The 27,146-nt window shown below is 43.9% G+C and overlaps 1 protein-coding gene and 1 non-coding gene across 2 annotated transcripts in view; both read left to right on the forward strand.

The window, feature by feature from the left end:
- OSBPL10 (oxysterol binding protein like 10) overlaps positions 1-27,146 on the forward strand; it is a 246,816-nt gene that overhangs the window by 119,862 nt on the left and 99,808 nt on the right. Inside the window, exon 5 of the mRNA XM_038761397.1 lies at positions 26,369-26,579. Within this exon, the coding sequence (XP_038617325.1) occupies positions 26,369-26,579 (211 nt within the window). The remainder of the gene's footprint in view (positions 1-26,368; positions 26,580-27,146) is intronic.
- Positions 16,019-16,156, forward strand: LOC119925129. The gene has a single exon (XR_005449797.1). It is a non-coding gene; the product is annotated as a small nucleolar RNA SNORA7 (small nucleolar RNA).

Consider the following 27,146-nt stretch of genomic DNA (forward strand, 5'->3'; position numbering starts at 1 on the left):
CATGCATAAGTAAGGGGGAGATATCTGATTGCCTTAAAACCTACTGTCAGGAGTTCCTCCTTGTGGAGAAGAATGGGCAATCAGAGGTTTTGAGGACTGGGAAGAGATATGATATTTTAGAAAGATGATTCACCCAGCAGAACGGATAACTGACTGTAGAGGGAAGAGGTTGAAGGCAGAGAAATCAGTGAAGAGACTGAAGACGTTATCAAGAAGGGATGTGATAAGTGCCCGGATCAGCATGGTGACCATTCGGATGGAGAGGAAGGGGTGGATTTAGAAAATATTAAGCAGTGTGGAAACCTAGGTCGTGGATTTTTGGTGCTGCCAATCCAGAGCTGGAAGTGAACCAGAATGAGTCAGAACTCCATTCTGGTAGAAGAAAAAGTCCTGAAACAGATGTTCTTGTATGGCAGTTGTTGCAACATGGTGGCCATTTTCAACTGGCGATGTTCCCCTTTGGTTCTGCCCTGTTCATCCCCTCACACAAACACGTGGGGCCTTGGTTGGGGACACACGGAGGTGTGACCCGGTCCCTGTCCCTTGCCATTTCTTGGTCACTAGTAGCTGCAGCTCCTCCTCTACCTCGAGGCCCTGGGCTGTGTGCTGAGCATGCCCTTTGAGTCAGAAAAGGCAGTATTAGAATCAATCAGTCAATCAATCAATCGTATTTATTGAGCGCTTACTCTGTGCAGAGCACTGTACTAAGCGCTTGGGAAGTACAAGTTGGCAACTTATAGAGACAGTCCGTACCCAACAGTGGGCTCACAGTCTAAAAGGGGGAGACAGAGAACAAAACCAAACATACTAACAAAATAAAATAAATAGAATAAATACGTACAAGTAAAATAAATAAAGAAGTTAGAAGTGGAGCCAATATGTCAACTCCGATCTGGGAATCTTTGGGGGGGCACTCCAGGCCCTTTTTCTGGTGGTGGGCTATTTCTCCTTGCAATTCCCTGCAACTGTTATATTGTACTCTCCCAAGTGCTTACTACAGTGCTCTGCACACAGTAAGCGCTCAATAAATATGACTGAATGAATGAATCGATGAATTCCCTTTTGTTCCCTCTCTCACCTGCTGTTGTTTTTTGTTGGAAATTTTTTTTTTAATTTGTGCTCCAGTCAGAGAAGTGTGGGAGTCTCTGAATTGAAGTAAATGTAGCAGGTTGTCTGAGACTCTAAGGAACAAAATAAATATGGTAAGCATCCCAGCTCTGCCACATGTCTGCTGTGTGACCTTGGGCAAGTCACTTCTCTGACCTCAGTTACCTCATCTGTAAAATGGGGATTAAGACTGTGAGCCCCATGTGGGACAACCTGATCACCTTGTATCCCCCCCAGCGCTTATGTGCTATGTGTTTTGCACATAGTAAGTGCTTAACAAATGCCATCATTATTATACCCAACTTTTTAATAGAGTTTTCCCAAAACAGCCAATATCATGGAACCTGACAAATACTATAATTAACTTTGGCTAAGTTATTTCAGGTCACTCTCCGTAGTTCCCTTTTGAATGCTTTAGTGACTGGTCTGGGAGCATGACTCTTTACATAATTCTTTATCTAGAGCAATTGCATGTGTAGCCTATGGCCATCTCTCAAGCCGAAGTTTTGAAAGATGCATTCTCTCATTTTCATTAGGAGTGTTTTAACCAAGCATAATAATTGAGTTTCGCTATCACAAGAACAGACTGTTCCCATATTTAAAAATAGAGGGAAATGTAATTTTTAACAGTAGTGGCTTGGTTTGCCACAAGGTCATGCAGGTATTTTTGTAAATATCACGTTTATTTTTGGACTACAAACTGGATGGAATGGGCTGTTTGCCACCTCAACCACTCTTGTTCCTTTTGAGACGTTTATGTTTTCAATCAGCTGGTGCATCTCCCAGCATTTGAAAGAATTCAGTGCCATATGTTATTGGGGGTTTTGTATATGAATAAGTTTCCACAAATATTTATCTTTCCACAGAGCTGTTCAGCAGACCATACGGTATTCAAACAAATGCCAAACATTGGTTTGGGTTGGATGACCTTATTTTGCTTGACGTAGCCCTAAAAACACCGTTTACTATTCAATAAATGAATTCATTAATATGCATTTAGTGGATGAGTGTTCATGTGGATGCCCAAGGCAAACTGCGATCTAGATCTAGGTAATCAAATCTAGAGCAGTCGTTAATCCCCTGAACCAACGAGGGCTACCATGCTTGCCCCCAGACATGCAACCGTCAGCTACATCCCGGGTAACTTAAACTAGACTTCACTCCTTTAAAACAGCATCCCTGGAGGGGCCACTCGAGGGGCTGAGCGGGCCACTTAATGCTTGCTGACCCAAAGGGCCTCCCTTCCCCAGACGAGATTGGGTTTTGCAACTGGTGACTCTTGACTCTTGCCAATTGTAGTTCAGCAGTATGGTGGAATGAGAAGAGAATGGGGTGGTGAGGGAGGGGAAACAAACATGGAGAAGCCTGTATCCTAGTGGAAAGTGCACTGGCTTGGGAGCCAGAAGGCCATGGGTTCTAATGCCGGCTCTGCCATTTGTCTGCTGTGTGACCTTGGGTAAGTCACTTCACTTCTCTGGGCCTCAGTTGACTCATTTGTAAAATGGGGATGAAGACTATGAGCCCCATGTGGGACAGAGACTGCCTCCAACTTGACTATGTATCTCTTCCAGCGCTTAGAACAGTGCTTGGCACATAGTAAGCTCTTAACAAGTGTGATTATTATTATTATTCATTCATTCATTCAATCGTATTTATTGAGCGTTTACTGTGTGCAGAGCCCAGTACTAAGCGCTTGGGAAGTTCAAGTTGGCAACATCTGGAGACGGTCCCTACCCAACAACGGGCTCACAGTCTAGAAGGGGGAGACAGATAACGAAACAAAACATGTAGACAGGTGTCAAAACCATCCTGGCGCTTGCTGAGGTGCCTTTGGCCGGTGGGTCTGGTGGCCAGTCACCGGGGAGGAGGCTGAGGACTGAGAGGAAGGAGAAGGTGCAGTTTTGCACCCACGTCCCCATCCCTCGCAACCAAAAGCTCTCCCGGAGGTCATCCCCGCTCAGACTCTTGTCTCCAGGACCTCACCTTCTGGAAAGTGTTCCCGTCCCCCCCTCCTCAGGTCCCCAGGGGTCTGGGAGCTCTCGTCCACCTGGCCGAGATCCCCCCGGGGCCCAACAGCTGGCCCGGGTCGTACCCAAACAAGACAGATGGGGCTGAGCCGGCAGGCCTGTGGGATATGACTTTATTAAGGGCAGGAAAGGGGAGTGCATAGATGCTCAGATCTCAGTGGTTTAGCTTTTAGTTGTTCAGGTTTTCCCCAGGTCCCTTCCAGTTGCTTTTGTTTTGTATCCTTTGGTCACTTCTCTGGTCATTGACAATGGAGCAGTAATTGAAGAAATTCTACACAGGCCATTGTATTGTAAGTTCATTCATTCATTCATTCAATGGTATTTATTGAGCGCTTACTGTGTGCAGAGCACTGTACTAAGTGCTTGGGAAGTACAAGTCGGCAACACATAGAGACGATCCCTACCCAACAGTGGGCTCACGGTCTAGAAGGGGGAGACAGAGAACAAAACAAAACATATTAACAAAATAGAATTAATAGAATAAATATGTACAAATAAAATAGATAGAGTAATAAATACGTACAAACATATATACATATATACAGGTGCTGTGGGGAGGGGAAGGAGGTAAGGCGGCGGGGATGGAAAGGAGGAGGAGGGGGAGAGGAAGGAGGGGGCTCAGTCTGGGAAGGCCTCCTGGAGTTGTCTGTATAAAAATATTATGAGGTGTGGGGGGTGCCAAGGCTAAAATGAGGTTTTTTTTGGATATGTGGATCCACCGGTACTAGAGCCAATATAGCTGTGAACACATGGAATAAATATAACAAAACAGAAATAGGAAGCGTTAAAGAAAATTGTGCTTACACATATCTTTGAGCTTTTTTGTGATGGATCGAATTTACAAATGAAGTTTTTTGCAGGGGGGTGCTCGTAAAGTATAGTGATATGTGATATCACTACATTTTGTTGTGATGGGCAAGTTCATTAATGTTTACAACCAAGTAGTAGTAACAGGATTTATTAAGTGCTTACTGTGTGCAGAGCACTGTACTAAGCGCTGGGAGAGACTACACAGCTCCTCTGCCTCTAATCTCCTCACTGTGCCTCGTTCTCGCCTGTCCCGCCATCCCCCTGCACATCTGCCAGGCTAGCTCTCTTCCTCCCTTCAAAGCCCTACTGAGAGCTCACCTCCTCCAGGAAGCCTTCCCAGACTGAGCCCCCTCTTTCCTCTCCCCCTCCCCATCCCCCCCCACCCTACCTCCTTCCCCTCCCTACAGCACTTGTATATATGTTTGTACAGTTTTATTACTCTATTTATTTTACTTGTACATATTTACTATTCTATTAATTTTTTTAATGATGTGCATCTACCTTTACTTCTGTTTATTCTGATGACTTGACATCTGTCCACTTGTTTTGTTTTGTTGTCTGTCTCCCCCTTCTAGACTGTGAGCCCGTTGTTGGGTAGGGACCGTCTTTATATGTTGCCAACTTGTACTTCCCAAGCGCTTAGTACAGTGCTTTGCACACAGTAAGCACTCAATAAATACGATTGAATGAATGAATGAATTAGACATGGTTCCTGTCCCTTGATGGGCTCACAGGACTAGAGGAGTAATTCGGAAAATCTATCAAATGATTGTAAACTGGTAGTATCCCTGAACTGAATATTTTACAGTGCCTGGCACATAGTAAGCACTTAACAAATACCATAGTTATTATTATTAAGGTGACTGTCAAGTTGTATCCCCATCGAGCAGAGGTGGCAGATGTGTGTGTGTGTATATATATATATATATATTTTTTTTTTTTTCTTGACTATTACACCAAATTGCCTTTCATATCCCAGCAAGAGAACATCTCTAATATAATGGTCATGGTGAAAGGAGGCAGGGCTAAACCAAAAAATCAAAATTGGTAGGAAATTTGGAACCTCCCCCTGAACGTTTTAAAAAGGAACCTTTTAAAAAAATCTATCAGAAAGAAACAGAAGCGGCTAAACTCAGTTTTCCTGTCCTCTCTGACTCTGCCCATCTCCCCTCTGGTCCAGGAGTCAAAGAAGCCCGGTGCCTAGATAATACAACTACGTAATTGGGCTCTGACTTGTCAGTTGCCTGTGGATTACAAACACTTGCTATTTCAGTGCTGCCTCTTTAGAGTAATTGATAATGGGATTTTAAAATCGCTCACTGTACCATTATCATTTTAAACCACTAACCATCCACCTTGCTTTTATCGTTCATCTCATATAACCGTCTCCATTAGTGGTGGGTCATAACTTTTAGGCCAGGTGCCATGCTGCAACGGAAGGTGAATTTTTCCTCTAACTCTGTCATTCAGTGAAAACGTTAGGTGACTGTCCAAAAGAGTGAACCCAGTCCGAGTTTTTCTAGAAGTAGTTTAGTCCTCCTGCTCCCATTTCATTTGAACTTTGATGTTTACATATTGAGTCGAAACCACAAGTGGTGCAAATTCCATTTATATGGTGTTTTCAAAATCCTTAGGTTATCCAGTGGTCCTAATTTTTCCCTTCAGTCTTTTATCCCTCTTTGAAAACCCTTGATTTGCTTTATTTCCCAAACTCTCACTACTGCCCTACAACAGTACTTCTACCTAATTCACTCCCAAATTCAAAATTTCCGCCAACTGTTCCAACTCCTTCCTTAAACCTCCAGTCCTCCTGCCCCCATCATTTCTTTTCCCTAATGTCCTGGCCACGTACTTCATCAACAGAATGGCATCAGCCACCTCCCTTCTGTGTCATCCGTGCACTTGGATCTGGGACCTTTGGGCATTTGATATTTGCCCCACTCTCAACCACTCAGCACTTATGTACATATCTTTAAATTATGTTATAAATTATCAATAGTAATGTCTGTCTTCCCCTCTGGACTATATGTACTTTGTCGGCAGGGAGGGTGTCTGGTAATTTTGTTGTATTGTACTCTCCCAAGTGCTTGTTCAGTGCTCTGCATGTAGTCAGCACTCCATAAATTCCCCTGGTTGATGTCTACTTATTCTCCGCACCGAGTCATGGTATAACAAATACTATTCATTTGCTCAGTAAACACAAGGTAGTTGAATATTCAGATCTTTAATCTCACATCTCAAACCATGAACTAGAAGCATTTTTTTCCAAGGTCATAAAAAAAGTGTTCTCAGATAATAGGGAGATAATAGGGTTTTTTTGCTATAATTAATGTCCTAGCTATTCATTATAATCTGGTTTCCTTAATTTTTCATGGTAATAATAATAATCATTTTGGTATTTAAATGCCAGACACTCTTCTAAGTGCTGGGGTAGATACAAGATAATTGGGTTTGGTTGTGGGGTGGATGGGAGGGAGAGAGTGTAGTTTTTTAGGTGTGACCAAGGAATTTACATTTTTTAACAATTTCCCTTTCAGGATAAATAACAACTTGCCTTTGTATCTTATTACTTTTAACTTTGTACCCCAAGCTGTGTCTTGCTTCTAAAAATGGTGAGGAAACAGTCTACATTTCTAAATTGCTTAAGATCAAGATGTTCCTTCTTTGTCTTTCCAGAAGCTTGAAATGGCTTAAGAATGAAAATAAAAGTGCTTAAAAAAGGAAAGAAATCCATAGGTGTTCACCATTAGCCAGTGGAATGACTATCTGAGTTGCAGAATTCAATAAAATCAGTTTTAGCCAGGTTGTTCAGGGAAAGATTTACCCTAAAATGTGATATGAAAGGTCTCATTCTATATCAAAATCAATACAGTTGACGCTTCAGTGGCAGTTCTCTGGGTGTGTCTTTCCGAGCCTTAATAACTATAATGCTGAAAGTTGTTCCAAATTACTGCTCATCACCAGACTTTATAATAATTGAGCCAAGTTAAGCTGCCAATTCTGGAGTGGTGGTGGTGATTGATAAAGGGCTTTTTCCTTCAGTAATAAGGTAGACCAGTAATTGTGTGGAAAAGAAGCTGAGATGAGTGCCCTGCTTTCCTTAAGATACAAATTTTCTGGTTTAGGCTGTATTTCCATTACAGTGTCTTCTGGTGCTGTAAAAATGTTTCAAGATTGAGGGTTTTTTGTCTTGAAATTCAGTATCTGACAAAAATGGAGAGAATGGGTGGTGGGCCATGTGTGGGTTTCTTCAGGCTGTCAGGTTATTTAAATAAAAAAAAATAGCCTTATGGAACAGGTCCAGATTAACCCAGGGCAGACTCCTGTCTCTTATTTGTCTGCTCAGTAGAACCAAGTTGAAAATATTCAGGAGTTTGTCTAGAATTCATGATGGCAGGAATTTTATAAGCCCATTCCGCAAAGACTGCTTTTTTAATTTTCTATTGTAAAGCCAGTGCTTTGTGTATGATGCTAAGTGCCGTAGAGTTAGTGTTCCGTGTACTGCTTGAGGACAAATTAGTTAAATTAAATTGTTAGCTCCCCAGGGGCAAGTAGTAGGTAGGTGCTTAATAAATATCATTGATGGATTGATTGACAAAATGTATACCATGGCAGTTCCTTCCAAATGGATTATCGAATAGGAACACGAAACTCCAGGAAGGAGCAGAAGCAGTTAAGGCAAGCATCCAAATACCAGGCAAATTAATAATTGTAGTATTTGGAAAGTGCTGACTGCATGCCGGGCACGATGCTAAACGCTGCAGCTGATGCTAGGTAATCAAGATCGAGCAGTGTCTCCCACGTGGGACTCGCAGTTTAAATAATGAGAACATCATCATCATCATCATCATCAATCGTATTTATTGAGCGCTTACTGTGTGCAGAGCACTGTACTAAGCGCATGGGAAGTACAAGTTGGCAACACATAGAGACAGTCCCTACCCAACAGTGGGCTCACAGTCTAAAAGGAGGAGACAGAGAACAAAACCAAACATATTAACAAAATAAAATAGAATAGATATGTACAAGTAAAATAAATAAATAGAGTAATAAATATGTACAAACATATACGTATATACAGGTGCTGTGGGGAAGGGAAGGAGGTAAGATGGGGGGGATGGAGAGGGAGACGAGGGGGAGAGGAAGGAAGGGGCTCAGTCTGGGAAGGCCTCCTGGAGGAGGTGAGCTCTCAGTAGGGCCTTGAAGGGAATCAAGTCAACAGGAATCAAGTCCCCATTTTGCAGAAGAGGAAACTGAGACCCAGAGAAGTTAAGTGACTTGACCAAAGTTAAAGAGCAGGCAAGTGGGAGAGTTGGCATTAGAGCCCAAGTAAATCAATCAATCAATTGTATTTAATGAGCACTTACTGTGTGCAGAGCACTGTACTAACTGCTTAATAGAGTACAGTAAACAGAGTTGGTAGACATTCCTTGCCCCTGAGGCTCCCCGGGCCATGCTCTTTCCTCCAGGACACGCTGATTTTGTAGGTCATCCTGTAAGGGATAATAATTTTGTATATTTAATCACCTGTTTATCTCCTTGGGATCGTGCTTTGGAGTTGGCTTTGGAGTTGCAGTTTTGTGGGCTTCCTCTGTTCACTTAATACTGTCAGCAGAGAGGAGTGGTAGGAAATCATGATCAGGTAAAGAGCATGTGCCAATATGGTTCTTCTCCTCTTGCTAGCCAGGGAAGTTCAAGGATTACCCCCAGGGGTGTTGTTTTTTTATTAATGTGTATTTGTGACTCTCGTTGCGGTGTAATTGTTGCATTACAGCAGTGGGGACTGCACATTGATTTCTGTGTGGGTTTTTATTGAAAAATGTGAGGAAAGTGATAGTTCAATTGACAAGGGCCTTGATGGTGGCTCCTCCAAAGTCCTGGGAGTCAGAGGCCCTGGGTTCTAATCCTGGCTCCGCCACATACCTATTGTGTGACCTTGTGCAAGTCATTCAACTTCTATGTGCCTCAGTTCCCTCAACTGCAGAATGGGGATTCAGTACCAGTTTTCTCTCTTTTAATTATGACTGTGAGCCCCATGTGGAACCTGATTATCTTGTGTCTACCCCAGTACTTAGTACCATAGTTGGCACATAGTAAGCGCTTAACAAATCCCACAACTACTATTATTATTATTAGATCCAAGGAACATTTTGCTATTTCTATGATTGTATTCTTCCCAGGCAACACATTTGCTGAAATTTATATTTATGTGGCAGCAGCAGAATGAGTTGTATTAAGTATTTATCCTGCATCTGGGAGAAATGAGAAAACTTGGCATGGCATTGTACAAGCGAAAACCAGTTAAAACAGTCATTTTCTCCGGAACTTGTCATAATACTTATGAACAGTAGCCGGCAATTCAAAAAGGTGATAATAGTCTCTAAATACTCATTGAAAAGAAGAAAATAAATGATTCTGTTGTAAAGGCATAAGTAGTAATGCCTCAAATATCATCAGATATAAACTGAGACGTGATATTTTTCCCTTCAGTTCCTTTCTCATCAAGCAGAAACACCCGACAGTTGGTTTTAAAATGTTTCATCAGCTCTCTCTCTCCTGTATTCAAACACTCTCTTCTCCCACTCCTCTCCAGCTTATACTCTTTGTTCCTCTCAAGCTGACCTATTCACTGTGCCTTGTTCTCCTCTCTCCTGTTGCCGACCTATTTCTCACGCCCACTCCGCTGCCAAGAACTTCTCTCTTCATAACTCACAGACTGCAGCTCTCCCCATCTTCAAAATCCTTTTAATAATAGTAATAATTCATTATGTTATTTGTTAAGCGCTTACTGTGTGCAAGAGAAATCAATCAATCAATCAATCGTATTTATTGAGCACTTACTGTGTGCAGAGCACTCTACTAAGCGCTTCCCATCTCCTATTGAAGACCTTCTCTGATGAATTTCTCATCTCTCTGCTTATATCCCCTTGCAATTGATATTTCAATGTTTACATGCCACCTAAGCACAAAAGTAGTCTCAGCCACCCATCATAGTTCTGCACACATTGATTATATTCTATTGATTAGGTTCTGTAGAGAAGCAGCGTGGCTCAGTGGAAAGAGCCCGGGCTTTGGAGTCAGAAGTCATGGGTTCAAATCCCGGCTCCGCCAATTGTCAGCTGTGTGACTTTGGGTAAGTCGTTTAACTTCTCTGGGCCTCAGTTACCTCATCTGTAAAATGGGGATTAAGACTGTGAGCCCCCTGTGGGACAACCTGATCACCTTGTAACCTCCCCAGCGCTTAGAACAGTGCCGTGCACATAGTAAGTGCTTAATAGATGCCCTTCTTCCTCCTCCTCCTCCTCCCCCTCCTCCCCCTCCCCCCTCTTGCCCCACGTGGAGCTCACATTCTAAGTAAGAGGGAGAACAGGTATCCCTATTTTAAAGTTGAGGAAACTGAGGCACAGAGAAGTTAAGTGACTTGCCCAGGGTCATCCAGGAAGCAATTGGCAGAGCCAGGATTAGAACCCAGGTCCTTCCGACTGACTCCCTGGACTGTGTGCTCTCCACTAGGCTGCACAGCTTCTGACCTGGTTCCAGATGCACGCTCTCATTCATTCATTCATTCATTCATTCAGTAGTATTTATTGAACGCTTACTGTGTGCAGAGCACTGTACTAAGCGCTTGGGAAGTACAAGTTGGCAACATATAGAGACGGTCCCTACCCAACAGCGGGTTCACAGTCTAGAAGGGGGAGATAGACAACAACTTCTGCCCTAGCTCCTCTGAACTGCTTCTTCCAACCAAATCACCTAACCCTCCCTCCCTCTCTACTCTCCACCTCCAACCCATTGCTCATCAGTCAATCAATCAATCAGTGGCATTTATTGAGCGTTTACTGTGTGTGGAGCGGTGTACTGAGGATGGGAGAGGACAACACTAGAGTTGGTGCCATTCCACCTGCCTAGAATACTCTTCCCTCTGTTGTACCAAACCACATTCTTTCCCCCCCTTACAAAGCCCTTCCAAAAATTCACCTACTCCACGAAGCAACCCTGGTTTAATCTTTTAACCTCCTAGTCAAATCAACCTCTCAATCACCTCCACGATCAAAAATCGCCTTATGCACATTTTTATTCACGGTTGATGCAATTGCCCACCCATGGTGTAATTTTGAATCTAGCCTCATATATTTTCACTATTTTAGATTGGTGTACGCAACCTCGTTCTCTCCTGTCCCACCATCTACCCCCGGCCCACGTCCTTCCCCTGGCCTGGAATGCCCTCCTTCCACACATCCGTCAAGCTAGCTCTCTTCCTCCCTTCAAAGCCCTACTGAGAGCTCACCTCCTTCAGGAGGCCTTCCCAGACTGAGCCCCCTTTTTCCTCTCCTCCTCCCCACCCCCCCCTGCCCTACCTCCTTCCCCTCCCCACAGCACTTGTATATATATTTGTACAGATTTATTACTCTATTTTACTTGTACATATTTACTATTCTATTAACTTTGTTAATAATAATAATGGCATTTATTAAGCGCTTACTATGTGCAAAGCACTGTTCTAAGCGCTGGGGAGATTACAAGGTGATCAGGTTGTCCCTAGGGGGGCTTACAGTCTTAAAACCCATTTTACAGATGAGGTAACTGAGGCCCAAAGTCACACAACTGACAAGTGGAGGAGCTGGGATTAGAACCCATGACCTCTGACTCCCAAGCCCGGGCTCTTTCCACTGAGCCACGCTGCTGATGTGCATATAGCTTTAATTCTATTTGTTCTGATGATTTTGACCCCTGTCTACGTGCTTTGTTTTGTTGTCCGTCTCCCCCTTCTAGACCGTGAGCCGTTGTTGAGTAGGGACCATCTCTGTATGTTGCCGACTTGTTCTTCCTAAGCGCTTAGTACCGTGCTCTGTGCTCAATAAATATGATTGAATGAATGAATGAATGAATTTTCAATTCCTAAAGGGCAGGAATCATGTCTTCTACTTTTCTTTCTACTTCCAGGGGTCTTGTGAAGTGCTCTGCACCCAATAAGCAGTCACTAAATTCTGTTGGTGCTGGGTTCTTGTCCTTGCCAATTAAATGATGTATCCTTGAGGCACCTGGCATCATGTAGCTGCTCAGTAAATACAGTTGTTAATGATGATGGGACAAATTATCCAGCCGTGCCCTCCCACCCCCCCCACCCCCCGAACCTGAGGCAAAACTGAAGGCAGTTGGTGGCCTGAGAATTTGGAATTGAATCCTTATCAACGTCTTTCTTCTGCTTTTAGGAGGGTTGTTAGGGAAAGCAATTTGGCTGTATGGAAAAGGGATAGGCTTTCAGTGTGGCATGTCAGTGAAGGGTTTGATGAGAGCCTGTTAAAGCAAAATTGCCTAGTGCCCTGCTCATTCAGAGCTCCTCAACGTTCATTTCTAATTCCCACCAGGCAGACGGCGGTGTTCGGAAAGAAAGAGAAGGACCACGTTTGGAGATCAGAAAAGAGAATTCATTTAATCCCTTTTGTTGGCGTGGGAAGCCGGCAGGAGCGGAGGGAGAGATTCTAGAGATGAAGCCCCCAGAATTACTCTCCAAAGACATCTCTCCATCTCTGTTACTCCTGGGATTGGCTGGGATAGGACTCACTACAGAAGAGTAATACTTTACATCCTCTAGCTATTTTGCACAGGCATAAGAGAACAGAGATTGCTTTAATACCAGATGTTCATAGCATATAATCCAGGTGTCAGAAGATACATTCATTTTTTTATGGTATTTGTTAAGCACTTACTATGTGCCAAGCACTGTACTAAATGCTGGGATGATACAAGCTAATCAAGTCGATTAGAGTCCAAGGATAAGGCATGGGAAAGGTTCACAGTCTTAATCCCCCTTTTACAGATTAGGTAACTGAGGCCCAGAGAAGTGAAGTGACTTGGCCCAAGGTCACACAGCAGACAAGAGGTAGAGCTGAGATTAGAACCCAGATCCTCCTGATTCCCAGGCCTGTGCTGTAGCCACTAGGCAACACTGCTTCTCTTAAAATTCTTGGAGATTAGACTTTATCTTTTATCTTTATCTTATTAAGCGCTTAGAACAGTGCTTTGCACATAGTAAGTGCTTAATAAATGCCATTATCATTATTATTATTATCTTCAGCTGGTGTTTCCCTGGGGCTGCCCATCAGGGATGCGGTGGAGCAAGCACACTTCTCTCGGTCATTAAGGGCAGGGAACGTTTTTACCAACTTGTTATATTAATATATCATACCCTCCCAAGCACTTAGTATAGTGTCCTGCACAAAATAAATACTCAATAAATTGATTGATGATGGGAAGGTGGCATTTTGATATTGTTTTCATATCTTACCAGTGGGTTTAAACGCCATGAAGGATGTACCATGTATTCTGTCATACCGAATAAGAACATCAACAATGCCATTTTAGTTCTAACTACTGGTTGCTGTTTGCCCTGTCTCCTAACAGTGGCACCAAGAATGCTCCAAGAGGGACAGTATGGCTGTCCTCTTGAAATCTATCAATCAATCAATGGTATTTATCGAGCGCTTACTGTGTGCAGAAGAGAGTATAATACAGGGTTGGTAGACACAATCCCTTCCCACAAGGAGCTGCCATAGTTCTTCCCCATGGACAATCCTTAAGTATGAATTAATGATGACTTGTTCTTTCACCCCCATTCTCTTTTTGAAATGAATCAGGAAATACCCATTGAACCAGTTTGCAGTGTCAAAGACTTGAATGCAGCAGAGAAACAGCCTGAAGGCATGATGCTCTTGGATTGTGCTTTCTTCTTTCTTCCTCCTGTCCTATTTACTTAAAAGGCGAACCAAGCTCTTTTATCATTGAAGTCTAAGGAGCCAAAAAGCAATATTCTGGCACAGCTGCGTAGCAGCTTCAGGAGGCTGTTTGTATGTCAACTTTTAAATGAATAATGAACCGCTTGTTTAGAGATTCACTGTATAACAACAGAGGCAAATTTATGATAAATACCATATTGCCCTTGAAAGCTGAAATCTGCAAGGGAACAGGACTTGGTTTTAGGCAGAAGTGCAGCTGATGTAATGTTATATATACCCTGTCCCCTGATTAACGGTGTTCTTTATGGAACTACCAGAGAGAGACATCATGTGCAGTACACAGAGCCCTGGTAATTCATTTTACCACCGGATGGTCTTCAGGCTCTGGGGAGCCAGACTCAGTTTTTTTCCTTACCTGAAACTTATTTATGTAATTTCAATGTTTGCCTCCCCAGCGAGACTGTAAGCTCCTTTAGATCAAGGATTGTGTCTACCACTTGTATTGTACAGTGCTCTTCATGCTCTACACCAAGCACTCAGTAAATATTATTGGAGAATTGATGTTGCCTTCCCCAAGTTTCTGCAAAGAGCAAGCTAAGGGAAGTGGTGACCTCCAAAACAACTAAATGAAAAGAACCTTGCAAGTGGAAAAATGAAGTAGGATAACACTTGAGCAGGTAAATGTGGCTTGTATAATTGCATGTTTGTGTGTGTGGTGTGAAAATCATTACAGATGAATGTCAACAATGCATTTCACTACAGATGAAGCACCTTCAAATCAAGTTTGTTATTCCCTTTAAAAGTGGTTGACATTGTTGCTGAAGAAAAGTTAATATGCAATCTAATGGAATTTTAGTAATCAGTCAAGACTGTTGAAGTGGAGAAATAAAATGGCACCGCCGTAGTTCTTTTAGATAAATGTACTTCAAAATTTAATTTGCAATTTGGGATCCCGGTTCTAGATGACAGTCGAGGCTTCAATTAAGGTTTAAGACATGTGCGGAATTGGTTCGGAATTGGTTCTTTAGTCTTCCTTTAGTCTCCCACTCTAGACTGCAAGCTCACTGGGGGCAGAGAACAGTCTACCAACTCTGTTATATGGTACTCTCTCGAGTGCTTAGTTCAGTGCTGTGCACACAGTAAGCACTTAATAAATATGATTGACTCCTTAAATTGCATTAGATTACAAATTTATATTTTGATTCTGGGGTTTGAAATTCATACATAACTTAGTTCTGAAGGCAGATGCTCCTTTCAATTAGCTCTGTCCCTTTTGTTCTAGGATTTTCCTGTCTTCCATGTTGAGTACTTTTACCAGAGCAGCGCTGGGCATAGCACTCGCCGCATAGTGGGAGCTTAACAAGCACCATAAAAAAATCAGTATTCAACAGTAACGTCCAGACTTTCAAAATGAACTTCAGCCTTGTATAGGCCTTCTGGGAAATTCTGAAATCTCACACCCAGCCTGAGTTTCTTCCCAAAGCTTGGTTAAATCAGGCTGATCCCTCCCCAAGGGCCCCTGGGGTGGTGGGATGGGGGGAGGAAGAGGCAGTTAGAGACTCGTCCACTCCCAGGTCACTTGGATTCTCTGCCCTCACTGGGTCACCACCAGGACTAGAGATGGGAGCGACCATCACCTCCCAACAGAGCCCTAAGGAAGGGAGCAAAGGGAGAGGGAAGGTTCTCCATTCTGCCGTTGGCCAAGAAATAGGGTGGCGGTGGGGCCCCTGTTCCACCATTGAGGTGCTCCCACCTCCTGGTTCTCCTGGCCCATTTTTAGAACTGGTCTTAAATCAGAGCGAGTAGCCCCTTCTCCTCCCCTACCACCACCACCCGACTCTTAAGAGTTAGGGAAGCCTTGTATCGTCTCCCCATTTTACAGACGAGGAAGAGGCGGCACAGTGGCGGAGTGGATAGAGCATGGGCCTGGACTACAGAAGGTCACGGGTTCTAATACCGACTCTGCCGCCTGTCTGCTGTGTGGCCTTGGGGAAGTCAATTAACTTCTGTGCCTCAGTTACCTCATCTGTAAAATGGGGGTTGAGATTGTGGGTCCCTCATGGGACAAGGGACTGTGTCCAACCCGATTTGCTTGTATCCATCCCAGTGCTTAGTACGGTGCTTGACACATAGTAAGTGCTTAACAAATACCAAAATTATAATTGTTATTACACATGACTTATCTAATGTCAGGCAAGTGGTGGAGCTGGGACTAGAACTTTTGCCTCTGACTCTTTCCGCTAGGTCACACTGAGGGATAGCGACTGTCTCCCACCTAATCAACTTGTCCGTACCCCAGGTCTTAGAACAGTGTTTGACACATAATAAGCGTCTAACCCCCTCTCAGGATCACACTTGGAGATTTTCCAGTACTCTACCAGTCTCGGCTATGGGAGGGAGAGTCAAGCAGAGGTATGCCCATTCCATTCCTAGCTTGAGTAGTGGCTGGCAGGTGGAAGGCAATCTGCTACAAGTCAAAACTCACCCGTGCTGGGCTGCAGTGGCAGAGTCGAGGGCAGAGACACAAGCTTACTTTGTGGAAGAAGGCAATGATAAGCAAACCACTTCTGTATTTTTACCAGAAGAAATATGGATACACTACCAGAATGATTGCAGGTGGGGCATTCTGGGAGAGATGTGTCCATGGAGTCGCTTGGAGTTGACTTGAAATCATAAGACAAGTGGCTAACAAATACCATAAAATGCATAAATATAACATTTAGAAGAAATGCAGGAAGCTTTTGTTCCTTAGTATAGTGTATCCTTACCCTATGAAGAGAGCCCTTGCAAAATTTTGAGGTCCAGGAAGCACTGGGTTCTTTCCTTAGAGCTTGGACTAAAGCAGTCATCTCGTGTTGTGCTCAGAGCTTGGTCCAGTACTACCATGTCCTGTTATCTTTAGAGCTTGAACCAGTGGGGAAGAACATGGACTGAACGGTTTTGTAGAAAAATGATCCGGGCAGAAGAATGAAGTTGGCCCCACGGCACTTATGTACATATCTGTAATATATTTATATTAATGTCTGTCTCCCCCACTAGGCTGTAAGCTCATTGTGAGCTGGGAATGTATCTACCAACTCTGTTATAATGCACTCTTCCAAGCGCTTAGTACAGTGCTCTGCACACAGTAAGTGCTCAGTAACTACCATTGATTGACTGGACTAGGGAGAGACAGAAGGCAGGGAGGTCAGCAAGGAGGCTGATGCAGAAATCAAGGCAGGGTAAGAAAAGTGCTTGGATTAACACGGTAGTAGTTTGGTCGGAGAGGAAAGGGTGGACTTAGCAATGTTTGAAGGTTGGGCTGGCAGGATTTAGTGACACCGAATATGTGGATTGAATGAGAGAGATGAGTTGAGGATAATGCGAAGATTATGGGCTTCTGAGGCAGGGAGGGTGGTGGTGCTGTCTACAGTCTTGGGGAGGACAGGGTTTGGGTGGGGAGATAAGGAGTTCTGTTTTTTAAGTTTGAAGTGTCAGTAGGACATCCAAGTAGAGATGTCTTAAAGGCGGGAGGAAATGTGAGACTCCAGAGAAAGAGAAAGATCAGGGCTGGAGAGGTAGATTTGGGAATCATCTCCATAGAGACGGTAGTTGAAGTCTTGGGAGTGAATGAGTTCTCCAAGGGAGTGGGTGTAGATGGAGAATGAAAGAAGACCTAGAGCTGAACCTTGAGGGACTCCCTCATTTAGGGGGTGGGAGGCAGAAGAGGAGTGCGCAAAAGAGACTGTGGAGCAGCCAGAGAGATAGGAGAAGAACCAGGAGCATGTCAGTGAAGCCAGATTTGGATAATGCTCCAGAAGGGGTGGTCAACAATGTCAGAGGCAGCTGAGAGATTGAGGAAACTATTAGATTTGGCAAGAAAGAGATCATTGGTGACATTTGAGAGGGCAATTTCTATGAAGTGAAGGGGGCCGAAGGCAGATTGGAGAGGGTCAAGAAGAAAAGTGGAGGAGAGGAAATGGAGGCAGTGGGTGTAGACAACTCACTCAAGGAGTTTGGAGAGGAATGAAAGGAGGGAGATGGACTGATAACCGGAGGGAGCCCTGCCTGGGAGTCGGAAGGCCTGGGTTTTAATCCTGGCGCACCACTTGTCTGCTGTGTGACTTGGGCAAGTCACTTAACTCCTCTGTGTGTCAGTTTCCTCATCTGTAAAATGGGGATTCAATACGTGTTTTCCCTCCTACTTAGGGACTGCATTGAAACTGATTGACTTCTCTCTGCCCCAGCTCATGGAGCAGTTTGACATATAGTAAGAACTTAACAAATACCATAATCCTTATTATTTTTACTCTCTTAAGTGCTTAATACGGTGCCCTGCACACAGTAAGCACTCAAATACCACTGATTGATTGTGGAAGTAGTAGAAAGATTAAGGATCAGATAGGGAGTTGAATGAATATTCCAGGAAGAATTATCGGAGTAAATAAATATTCAGTTGTACATATGTGTATGAGAGTGGATATGTATAAATACATAAGTGCTAGATATGAATGCCAAAGTTTATAAAATCTTCATATTCAGGTCTATGGCAAGACCCCCCTGCCCCTGTGAAATATCCCAGTGTTTCCCTGTACTTAAAAAAAAAACTCCCTGTTAATTTTCACCATGTGTCTTCCGTATTATGCTCAAAGAAAACAGTGACTAGTGATTTTATTTATTCTATTTCACTAGTATTCTGCGCATAGTAGGGGCTCAGTTTATAGGCTTGATTTATCCCTCTTGCTCCTCCTCCCCACTTTAGTGATATTGCCAGAAGCAGCGTGGCCTAGAGGAAAGAGCCTGGGCCTGGGTTCTAATCTTGTCTGCGTTGTGACCTTGGACAAGTCACTTAACTTCTCTGTGCCTCAGTTCTCCTGTTCTCCCTCCTACTTAGACTGTGAGCCCTGTGCAGGACAGGGAGCGTGTCCAACCTAATTCGCTTGTGTCTATTCCAGTGCCTAGAACAGTTTTTGACACATAGTAAGCGCTTAACAAATGCCTTAAAAATTTCACTTCTCTGTGCCTTAAGCGCCGTCAAACGCAAAATGGGAATTAGGACTATGAGCCTTGTGTGGGACAGGGACTGTGCCCAACCCAATTATGCCCCAGTGCTTAGTACAGTACCTGGCACATGAAAAAAGAATAATAATAATGATGGTATTTATCAAGTGCTTATGCTGTGGGAAATGCAACATAGATCATCATCATCATCATCAATCGTATTTATTGAGCGCTTACTATGTGCAGAGCACTGTACTAAGCGCTTGGGAAGTACAAATTGGCAACATATAGAGACAGTCCCTACCCAACAGTGGGCTCACAGTCTAAAAATAGATACAAGATACAAGATAATAGATACAAGATAAGCAGATCAAACACAGTTCTTGTCCTTGCAGGGACTCAGTCAAGAATGTTGTGGGGCTGAGGGATGGGTGAATAATGGTACAAATCCAAGTTTGTACTTGTACTTCCCAAGCGCTTAGTACAGTGCTCTGCGCACAGCAAGCACTCAATAAATACGATTGAATGAATGAATGAAAAAGTTCAAGGGTGACACAGAAGGGAGTTGGAGAAGAGGAAAAGAAGGCTTATTTGGGGAAGGCCTCTTGGAGGCTTTTAAATAAGGATTTGTAGGTGGGGAGAGTGATCATCTATCAGATATGAAGAGGGAGGACATTGTAGGGCAGAGGCAGGCAGGGGAATTCTCCACTATTTACCTTCTCAACTCTGGTTCTTTTTATACCTCCTCAAATGCCAGTATATTGGCGATGTATTCCTAATGGATGCGGGTTGCAGAGATTTTTTTTCGGATCCCTACATACAGCAGAGGAAGCCTTGAAATCCACTCAGCGGCTTAGCAGCCGAGCTGCTGTTTGGTAGGCTCGACTCGCCACGAAATTCCTCCGTGTCCTCCTTAGAGAGCCTTGCTGCTCAGTGAGCAGGGAGAGCCAAGTTCTTTTCAAGGCCACCAAGAACAAGTCTTACAACCATCTCCTTGGGGAGGTGACTCTGGTGCGGGCTGATTTGAGCCGGTTAGCAAGTAGTCCGAGCCAGAGAGAACCCTGAGTGTTCACCCCAAGAAATCAATCAGTCAGTGGAATTTATTGAGTGTCTACTGTGTGCAGAATACTGTGCTAAGCGCTTGGGAGAGTGCAATATAACAGAGTCGGTAGATACGTTCCCTGCTCACAGAACATAGACTTCCGCTCCTGGGTCTTTTAATCTTTTGGCTTTCAAGCTTGGGAAGACTGATTCAAACCCTGTCAGAGGCCTCAGAGCCTTTTAGGATTAACTCAGATGATTTACTTAGCAGTGTTTTTGGCATCGTTCGCCCTGAAAAAGCAAACTGGAATGTTTGTCGATTATTTTTCTCAGTGAAGTTTATACCACTCTGTATTCTTGGCCCTCTGGATGCAGGGGAAGTCTGCATGTTTGGAATTTTAATGTGTTCCAGCCCATCCACATTTACATCCAGGGAAATAGTGTTTGTCATTTCAGAATTGTAAAATGTCAGAGAAGAATGAATTTCCTGATTTTTCAAATACGAACTCTGTCATGACTAATATTAAGGCATCCTTGGAAAATAAAAGTGCTTAGCACTGTGATTTGAGAGCTCTAGAGTAATGAGCAATGAGCAAAACTTTCAACAGCTATGCCAGAGCTCTCTTTTATGATATTTATTAAGCACTTATTATGTGCCAGGCACTGTAATAAGTGCTGAGATAGATACAAGGTAATCAGGTTGGATGCAGCCCCACGTGGGGCTCACAGTCTTTCTCCCCGTTTTACAGATGAGGTAATTGAGGCACAGAGAAGTTAAGCGACTCCACCAAGGACACACAGCAGAGAAGTGGCGGAACCAGGACGAGAACCCAGGTCTCTCTGACTCCCATGGCCATGCTCTGTCCACTAGACCATGCTTCTTCTCCATAATCAATCAATCAATCAATCGTATTTATTGAGTGCTTACTATGTGCAGAGCACTGTACTAAGCGCTTGGGAAGTACAAATTGGCAACATATAGAGACAGTCCCTACCCAACAGTGGGCTCACAGTCTAAAAGGGGGAGACATCATCATCATCAATCGTATTTATTGAGCGCTTACTATGTGCAGAGCACTGTACTAAGCGCTTGGGAAGTACAAATTGGCAAATTTGAGAACAAAACCAAACATACTAACAAAATAAAATAAATAGAATAGATATGTACAAGTAAAATAAATAAATAAATAAATAGAGTAATAAATATGTACAAACATATACATATATACAGGTGCTGTGGGGAAGGGGAGGAGGTAAGATGGAGGGGATGGAGAGGGGGACGAGGGGGAGAGGAAGGAAGGGGCTCAGTCTGGGAAGGCCTCCTGGAGGAGGTGAGCTCTCAGTAGGGCCTTGAAGGGAGGAAGAAATCTTAATCTTAATAATCCAATTGCAGAATTGGCAGTAGCCAGTGCTTGAAGTTTCCTGCTTGACCTTGAGAGGTCATGAGCCCTCACGGATCCCAGCCGGCCCGTATCGTCTGCGTAGGATTCATTGAGTTCTGCCAAAGCCCACGACATAATAGAATGATGCCTGGTGGAATGTTTTTAGGAAGTCTGCCTAAAGACACAGGGTTTCTCTGGTCAAGGGGTCGGGAACACACCCCATTCCCAGATTTGCTTCTTGAGCCTTTGTTTTCCCTTCCCAGCTCCCTACAAACACAGATGCTACTTCTGAACCCCAAAACTTAGTGGCGGGAGCTGAAGTGGTGGGAGGCTGGGCGCTTCAAATTAAAGTACTGGACATAATAGTGGCCCGTGTTGTATCTGGAAAGAGCTCAGGACTGAGATTCAGGTGACCTGGGTTCTGTTGCTTCCTGGGCCCCTTGCTCACTGTTGGTGACCATGGGCAAGTCACTTAACTCCTCTGGCTTCAATTTGCTCATCTGTAAAATGAGAATTAAATACCTATTTTCCCTTACCATTAGACTGTGAGCCCCAAGTGGGACAGGGATGGTGTCCAATCTGATTTTATTATATCAACCCAAGTACTTAGCACAGTGTGTGGCATATAGGTGCTTAACAAATACAATTGTTGTCACTCTTCCTAGGGATCCTTCCCTTCCCCACAGCACCTGTATATATGTTTGTACATATTTATTACTCTATTTATTTATTTATTTTACTTGTACATATCTATTCTATTTATTTTATTTTGTTAGTATGTTTGGTTTTGTTCTCTGCCTCCCCCTTTTAGACCGTGAGCCCACTGTTGGGTAGGGACTGTCTCTATATGTTGCCAGCTTGTACTTCCCAAGCGCTTAGTACAGTGCTCTGCACACAGTAAGCGCTCAATAAATACGATTGATTGATTGACAGACAGGCTGAAGAGCAGATGAATGGCCACCTTTCAGGAGCCATAAGTAAGCCGTGACAAAAGTTGTGGGAAGATAGTAGTGGGAAGATGCCCTGATGTTGCGGGGAGGGGATCAAGCAATCAATCAGTGGTATTTACTGAGCACTTAATATGTGCAGAACACTGTACTAAGCACTTGGGAGAGTACAATACAGCAGAATTAGTGGATATGTTCCCTGCCCTAACAAGTTTACAGCCTAGAGGGGATGAGGAAATGGGGGAAAAACCCTCCCCATAGCATTCCCTGCTTCTGGCTCAGCCTCTGCTTAGTTCCAGAGGACTGTACCTTCCTAAAAGATGTCCCCCACCTATCAGCCTTCCTCATAATTTGTACCAGGTCTGTAGAGTCGTGTATCTGACAATCTATGTGATTATCTTTTTTAAAAAAATGCTAGCTGTCCCAGCACTTAGAACAGTGCTTGGCACACAGTAAGCGCTTAATAAATGCCATTATTATTATTATTATTCAGTGCTTATTGAGCACCAAGTACTGTAGTAAGCACTGGGGTCAATACAAGCTAATCAAGTTGGACACAGTCTGTGTCCCACATGGGGCTCACAGTCTTCCCATTTTACCAGTGAAGTAACTGAGGAATGGAGAAATGAAGTGACTTGCTCAAGGTCACGCAGCAGACAGGTAAGCGGCAGGGCTGGGATTGAGCCCCCAGGCAGGAGAAACTCTGGAATTTTGTGTTTTTAAAGATCTCTAGGGATGAAGGTCACCCTATACTCATCAGTTTATTAAGGGAGCGTGAAAAGTGACTGTTCAAGAATATGTGTCAGTCAGTGAAGGACTTGGCCTTGATCCTCACAGCACAGAGGAGGACTTTGGGAACAGGTGTGTTCATGATCATTATTTTGCATGTATGGGCACTGTAGGTTTGCAGGTGCTGAGCAGTTATCAATCAGTCATTTTTATTGAGCGCTTACTGTGTGCAGAGCACTGAACTAAGTGTTTGGGAAAGTGCAGTATAATAGAATTGGTAGACATTTTCCCTGCCCACAAGGAGCGGGAGACAGATGTTAGTATAAATTACAGATCTTTATAGAAGTGCTGTGGGGCTGAGGGAGGAATAAAGGAAGCAAATCCAAATGCAAGGGCAATGCAGAAGCGGGTGGTAGAAGAGGAAATGAGAGCTTTAGGAGGGGCAGAAGACCTTTGGAGGTGTGCCTTCAAAAAGACTTTGAAGGTGAAGAGAATGATCTTGTCGGATATGAAGAAAGGAGGGTATTCCTGGTCAGAGGCAGGACGTGGGCAAGAGGTTGGCGGCAATACGATTGAATGAAAGAGAGATAAGATGCAGGTACAGTGAGTAGGTTGGCACTAGAGGAGTGAAGTGTGCAGGCTGTTTTGTTCTATTCTGAAATCTCTGATGACATTGGCTGTTTTTGTGTGAATTAAAGATAAGTACTATCTGTTTATGACCTAATTTTACTCTACTGAGAGCTATGCCATTGCCTTGTGTACGTCCAAATTGCAATGTTGCACAGCACTACCATTCCCCACCCCATGCGTAATATTTTCTGAGGCTTTTATGATCTGATTTACCATGAAATGAAATACTACATTAGGGGCCATGTTAATTTTTCTTTGACCGTTAACAATCTTACAGTTGTGCGTAGCTTTTTGAGTTGGTAACATTTTAGGTGTGTGTGGGTGTGTGGATGTATTCATTCATTCTTTCAATCGTATTTATTGAGCACTTACTGTGTGCTGAGCACTGTACTAAGCACTTGGGAAGTACAAGTTGGCAACATACAGAGACGGTCCCTACCCAACAACGGGCTGTGTATCTACAGAAATTTCACACTCAAACACATCATTAAAGTAGTGCTTTGTGTGCCTCAGGGTGCCTGCTATTCATTTCAAGTGCAGGAGTGAGGTTGGGTGGATCATTGGAGGGGGAAAGCACTGGGGCAGAGTTTTGTTTGGGAGAGAGGAAATGAACCACAGCATTCCCTAATGGATAGAGCATGGGCCTGGAAATCAGAAGGACCTGGGTTCTAATCTTGACTCCACCGCTGGTGTGCTGTATGACCTTGGGCAAGTCACTTAACCTCTCTGGGCATCAGTTACTTCATCTGTAAATGGGGATTGAAACTGTGAGCTCCATGTGGGCTCCTCCCCTTCCCCATCCCCCCCGCCTTACTTCCTTCCCCTCCCCACAGCACCTATATACATATGTATATATGTTTGTACATATTTATTACTCTATTTATTTATTTGTTCGTATTTATTCTATATATTTTATTTTGTTAATTTGTTTTGTTGTCTGTCTCCTCCTTCTAGACTGTGAGCCCGCTGTTGGGTAGGGACCATCTCTATATGTTGCCAACTTGTACTTCCCAAGCGCTTAGTACAGTGCTCTGCACACAGTAAGCACTCAATAAACATGATTGAATGAATGAATGAATGAAATGGGTTTTTTCCAACCTGAATAACTTGTGTATACCCCAGTGCTTAGTGCAGTGCCTGGGACATAGTAAGCACTTAACAAATAGCATTAGGAAAAAAAAGAGAAGGAGGGAAGCAGGGAGAGGCAGGTGAGGAGGCACTTGAGCCTGATTATTGCACTGTTGTACTATCCCAAGCACCTAGGACAGTGCACTGCCCACACACCACACTGAATAATAATAATAATACTGGTATTTGTTAAGCGTTTACTGTATGTCAGGCACTGTACTAAGCACTGGGGTGGAGACAAGCAAATTGGGTCGGACCCAGTCGCTGTCCCAACTGGGGCTCACAGTCTCAAATTCCCATTGTACAAATGAGGTGACCGAGGCACAGAGAAGTGAAGTGACTTGTCCAAGGTCACACAGCAGACAAGTGGCAGAGCTGGGAGAGCCCCTGGCCTAGCCCCCAGCTTGGTAAGGAGCTGAGACCGGGCTCACAGCCGCTTCCTGCTGGAAAGGGGGCAGGGGTGGGACAACAGGTCCTCTGGCGAACCCCATCCCAACTCTGAGGGGCAGGTGATCAGGCCACCTCTGTCCTCCACCCCCAAAGCCAGCAGCTTTGCCCATGTTGGGCTGAGCCCATGGGAGCCATTGTCCCTTTCATACTGATGTAGTGGCATCTTCGATAGGTACATGCACAGCTATGCCACACCCAGGCTCAGTGTCATCCGTAAAGTTAATCAATAAACTAGATTATGTCAAGGCCCGGTGGATGGCAGTGATGCGTTTGCCTCTTTAACATCAGCTCTAGTTGACATTGCTTAGGTAGTTGGAGCAGCGGGATCCTAATGCACTTTGGTTACAATAAGGTTTTGTATTTTAGGCAGGGGTGCCTTTGATTCTTTCTGAGTCTGGCCCAAAGTTCTCCATAAAATTTGCAAGTATCATTTTCTCAGTGACAGCAATAGCCATTGAGGTTGTTGTAGGTTAACTGATATTTTTATTGTAGAAATAAAAGAAATGTGATGTCGAACATGTTTTCATTTTTAAAAGCAGGTGGAGACCCAGGGGATGTCAAACATCGGAGGAATTACTCCCGCATTGATAAACCCAGGTGTTCCCAATTTGGCAATAACTTAGGCCAGAGCAGATCATTAAAGTAACTTCGAGCCTCCAGGAGAGATTATGAAGAAGTAGTTAGGTTTGGAACTGTGTTCTTAGGGTAATTTCATTAGATGTAGACTACTTTTCTCCATAGCTGATAATAGAGAGACCATTTCTTTGCATCCATTTACCCTTGTTCATTTTAACACCGTCTCTTAGAGGGCCTTGAACTCAGCTGATGTATATTGGGAAGACTTTGAGTCTGAATGGTTGGTTAGTACTGTAGAAGCGTTTGTTCTCATAATTTTTCTTGTTTTCTTTTGTTGCACTGAGTGAAGTCAGCGAGTTCACCATAAGATAGTAACCATTCAGTCATGGTGGGAATTTTCAGCCAGTGAGATGGTGCCGCATTGACTGTTGAACTTTGGGGTTTGCTTAAAAAGCAAAGTAACGCCAGCATCAGTTGATGCCAACACCAGTCAGAGGAATCAAACTGTTTGATTGCTTATGGGAGGGACAACATCCATTACTGAGAAGCAGCTTGGCTCAGTGTAAAGAGCACGGGCTTTGAAGGTCATGGGTTCAAATCCCGGCTCCACCAACTGTCAGCTGTGTGACTTTGGGCAAGTCACTTAACTTCTCTGTGCCTGTTACCTCATCTGTAAAATGAGGATTAAAACTGTGAGCCCCCCACGGGACAACCTGATTACCTTGTAACCTCCCCAGTGCTTTGCACATAGTAAGCACTTAACAAATACCATCATTATCATTATTATTACTGAAATATTTTTAAATTTTCTTGGCTTTTTGCAGATGATGAGCCAAGTCGAAGGGCAGCAGAAGAATCTGGTGCAAGCCATCGAGTCGCTTCCGGGTTCTGGCCCCATAACTGCCCTGGATCAAGACCTGCTGCTTCTCAAAGCAACTTCTGCTGCCACTTTGAGCTGCCTCGGGGAGTGTCTGAATCTACTGCAACAGAGTATGCACCACGGGGGCCAGCAGAATCAAAAGACGGTAGCTTCGGGTGAGATCCTAAGCCATTTTCTACGCCTGCTTTTGTTAGTCCATCTACCAGAAGTATTTATGGAGCACGTACTGCGAGCCAAGCCCTGAACTAGTAGAGCACGATAGGGTTAGAAGACAAGATCCCTTCCCTCAAGGACTTGAAATCCAGTCGGCCAGAGAGGCAGAGAAAGAGAGTGGAAAGTGGAAATGTGGATGAGAAATAATAATAATGGTGGTATTTGTTAAGCACTTACTATGTACCAAACACTATTCTAAGTACTGGGATTGGTACATGATAATCGGGTCCCACATGGGGCTCACAGTCCAAGTGGAAGGGAGAACATGTATTGAATCCCCATTTTGCAGATGAGGGAAGTGAGGCACAGAGAAGTTGAGTGGGTTGTACAGGGTCATACAGCAGGTAAGTAGAATTGATTAGAACCCAGGTCCTCTGATTCTCAAGCTTATGCTCTTTCTGCTAGGCACGCTGCTTCATAGAAAGTACTTATTTAGTAGAGTTGGTAGAAAAGTGCTGAGAGAGGGGGGTTACTGTGTGTGTGTGTGTGTGTGTGTGTGTGTGTGTGTG

Source organism: Tachyglossus aculeatus, chromosome 2 (genome assembly GCF_015852505.1).
Source record: "Tachyglossus aculeatus isolate mTacAcu1 chromosome 2, mTacAcu1.pri, whole genome shotgun sequence".
Taxonomy (NCBI): domain Eukaryota; kingdom Metazoa; phylum Chordata; class Mammalia; order Monotremata; family Tachyglossidae; genus Tachyglossus; species Tachyglossus aculeatus.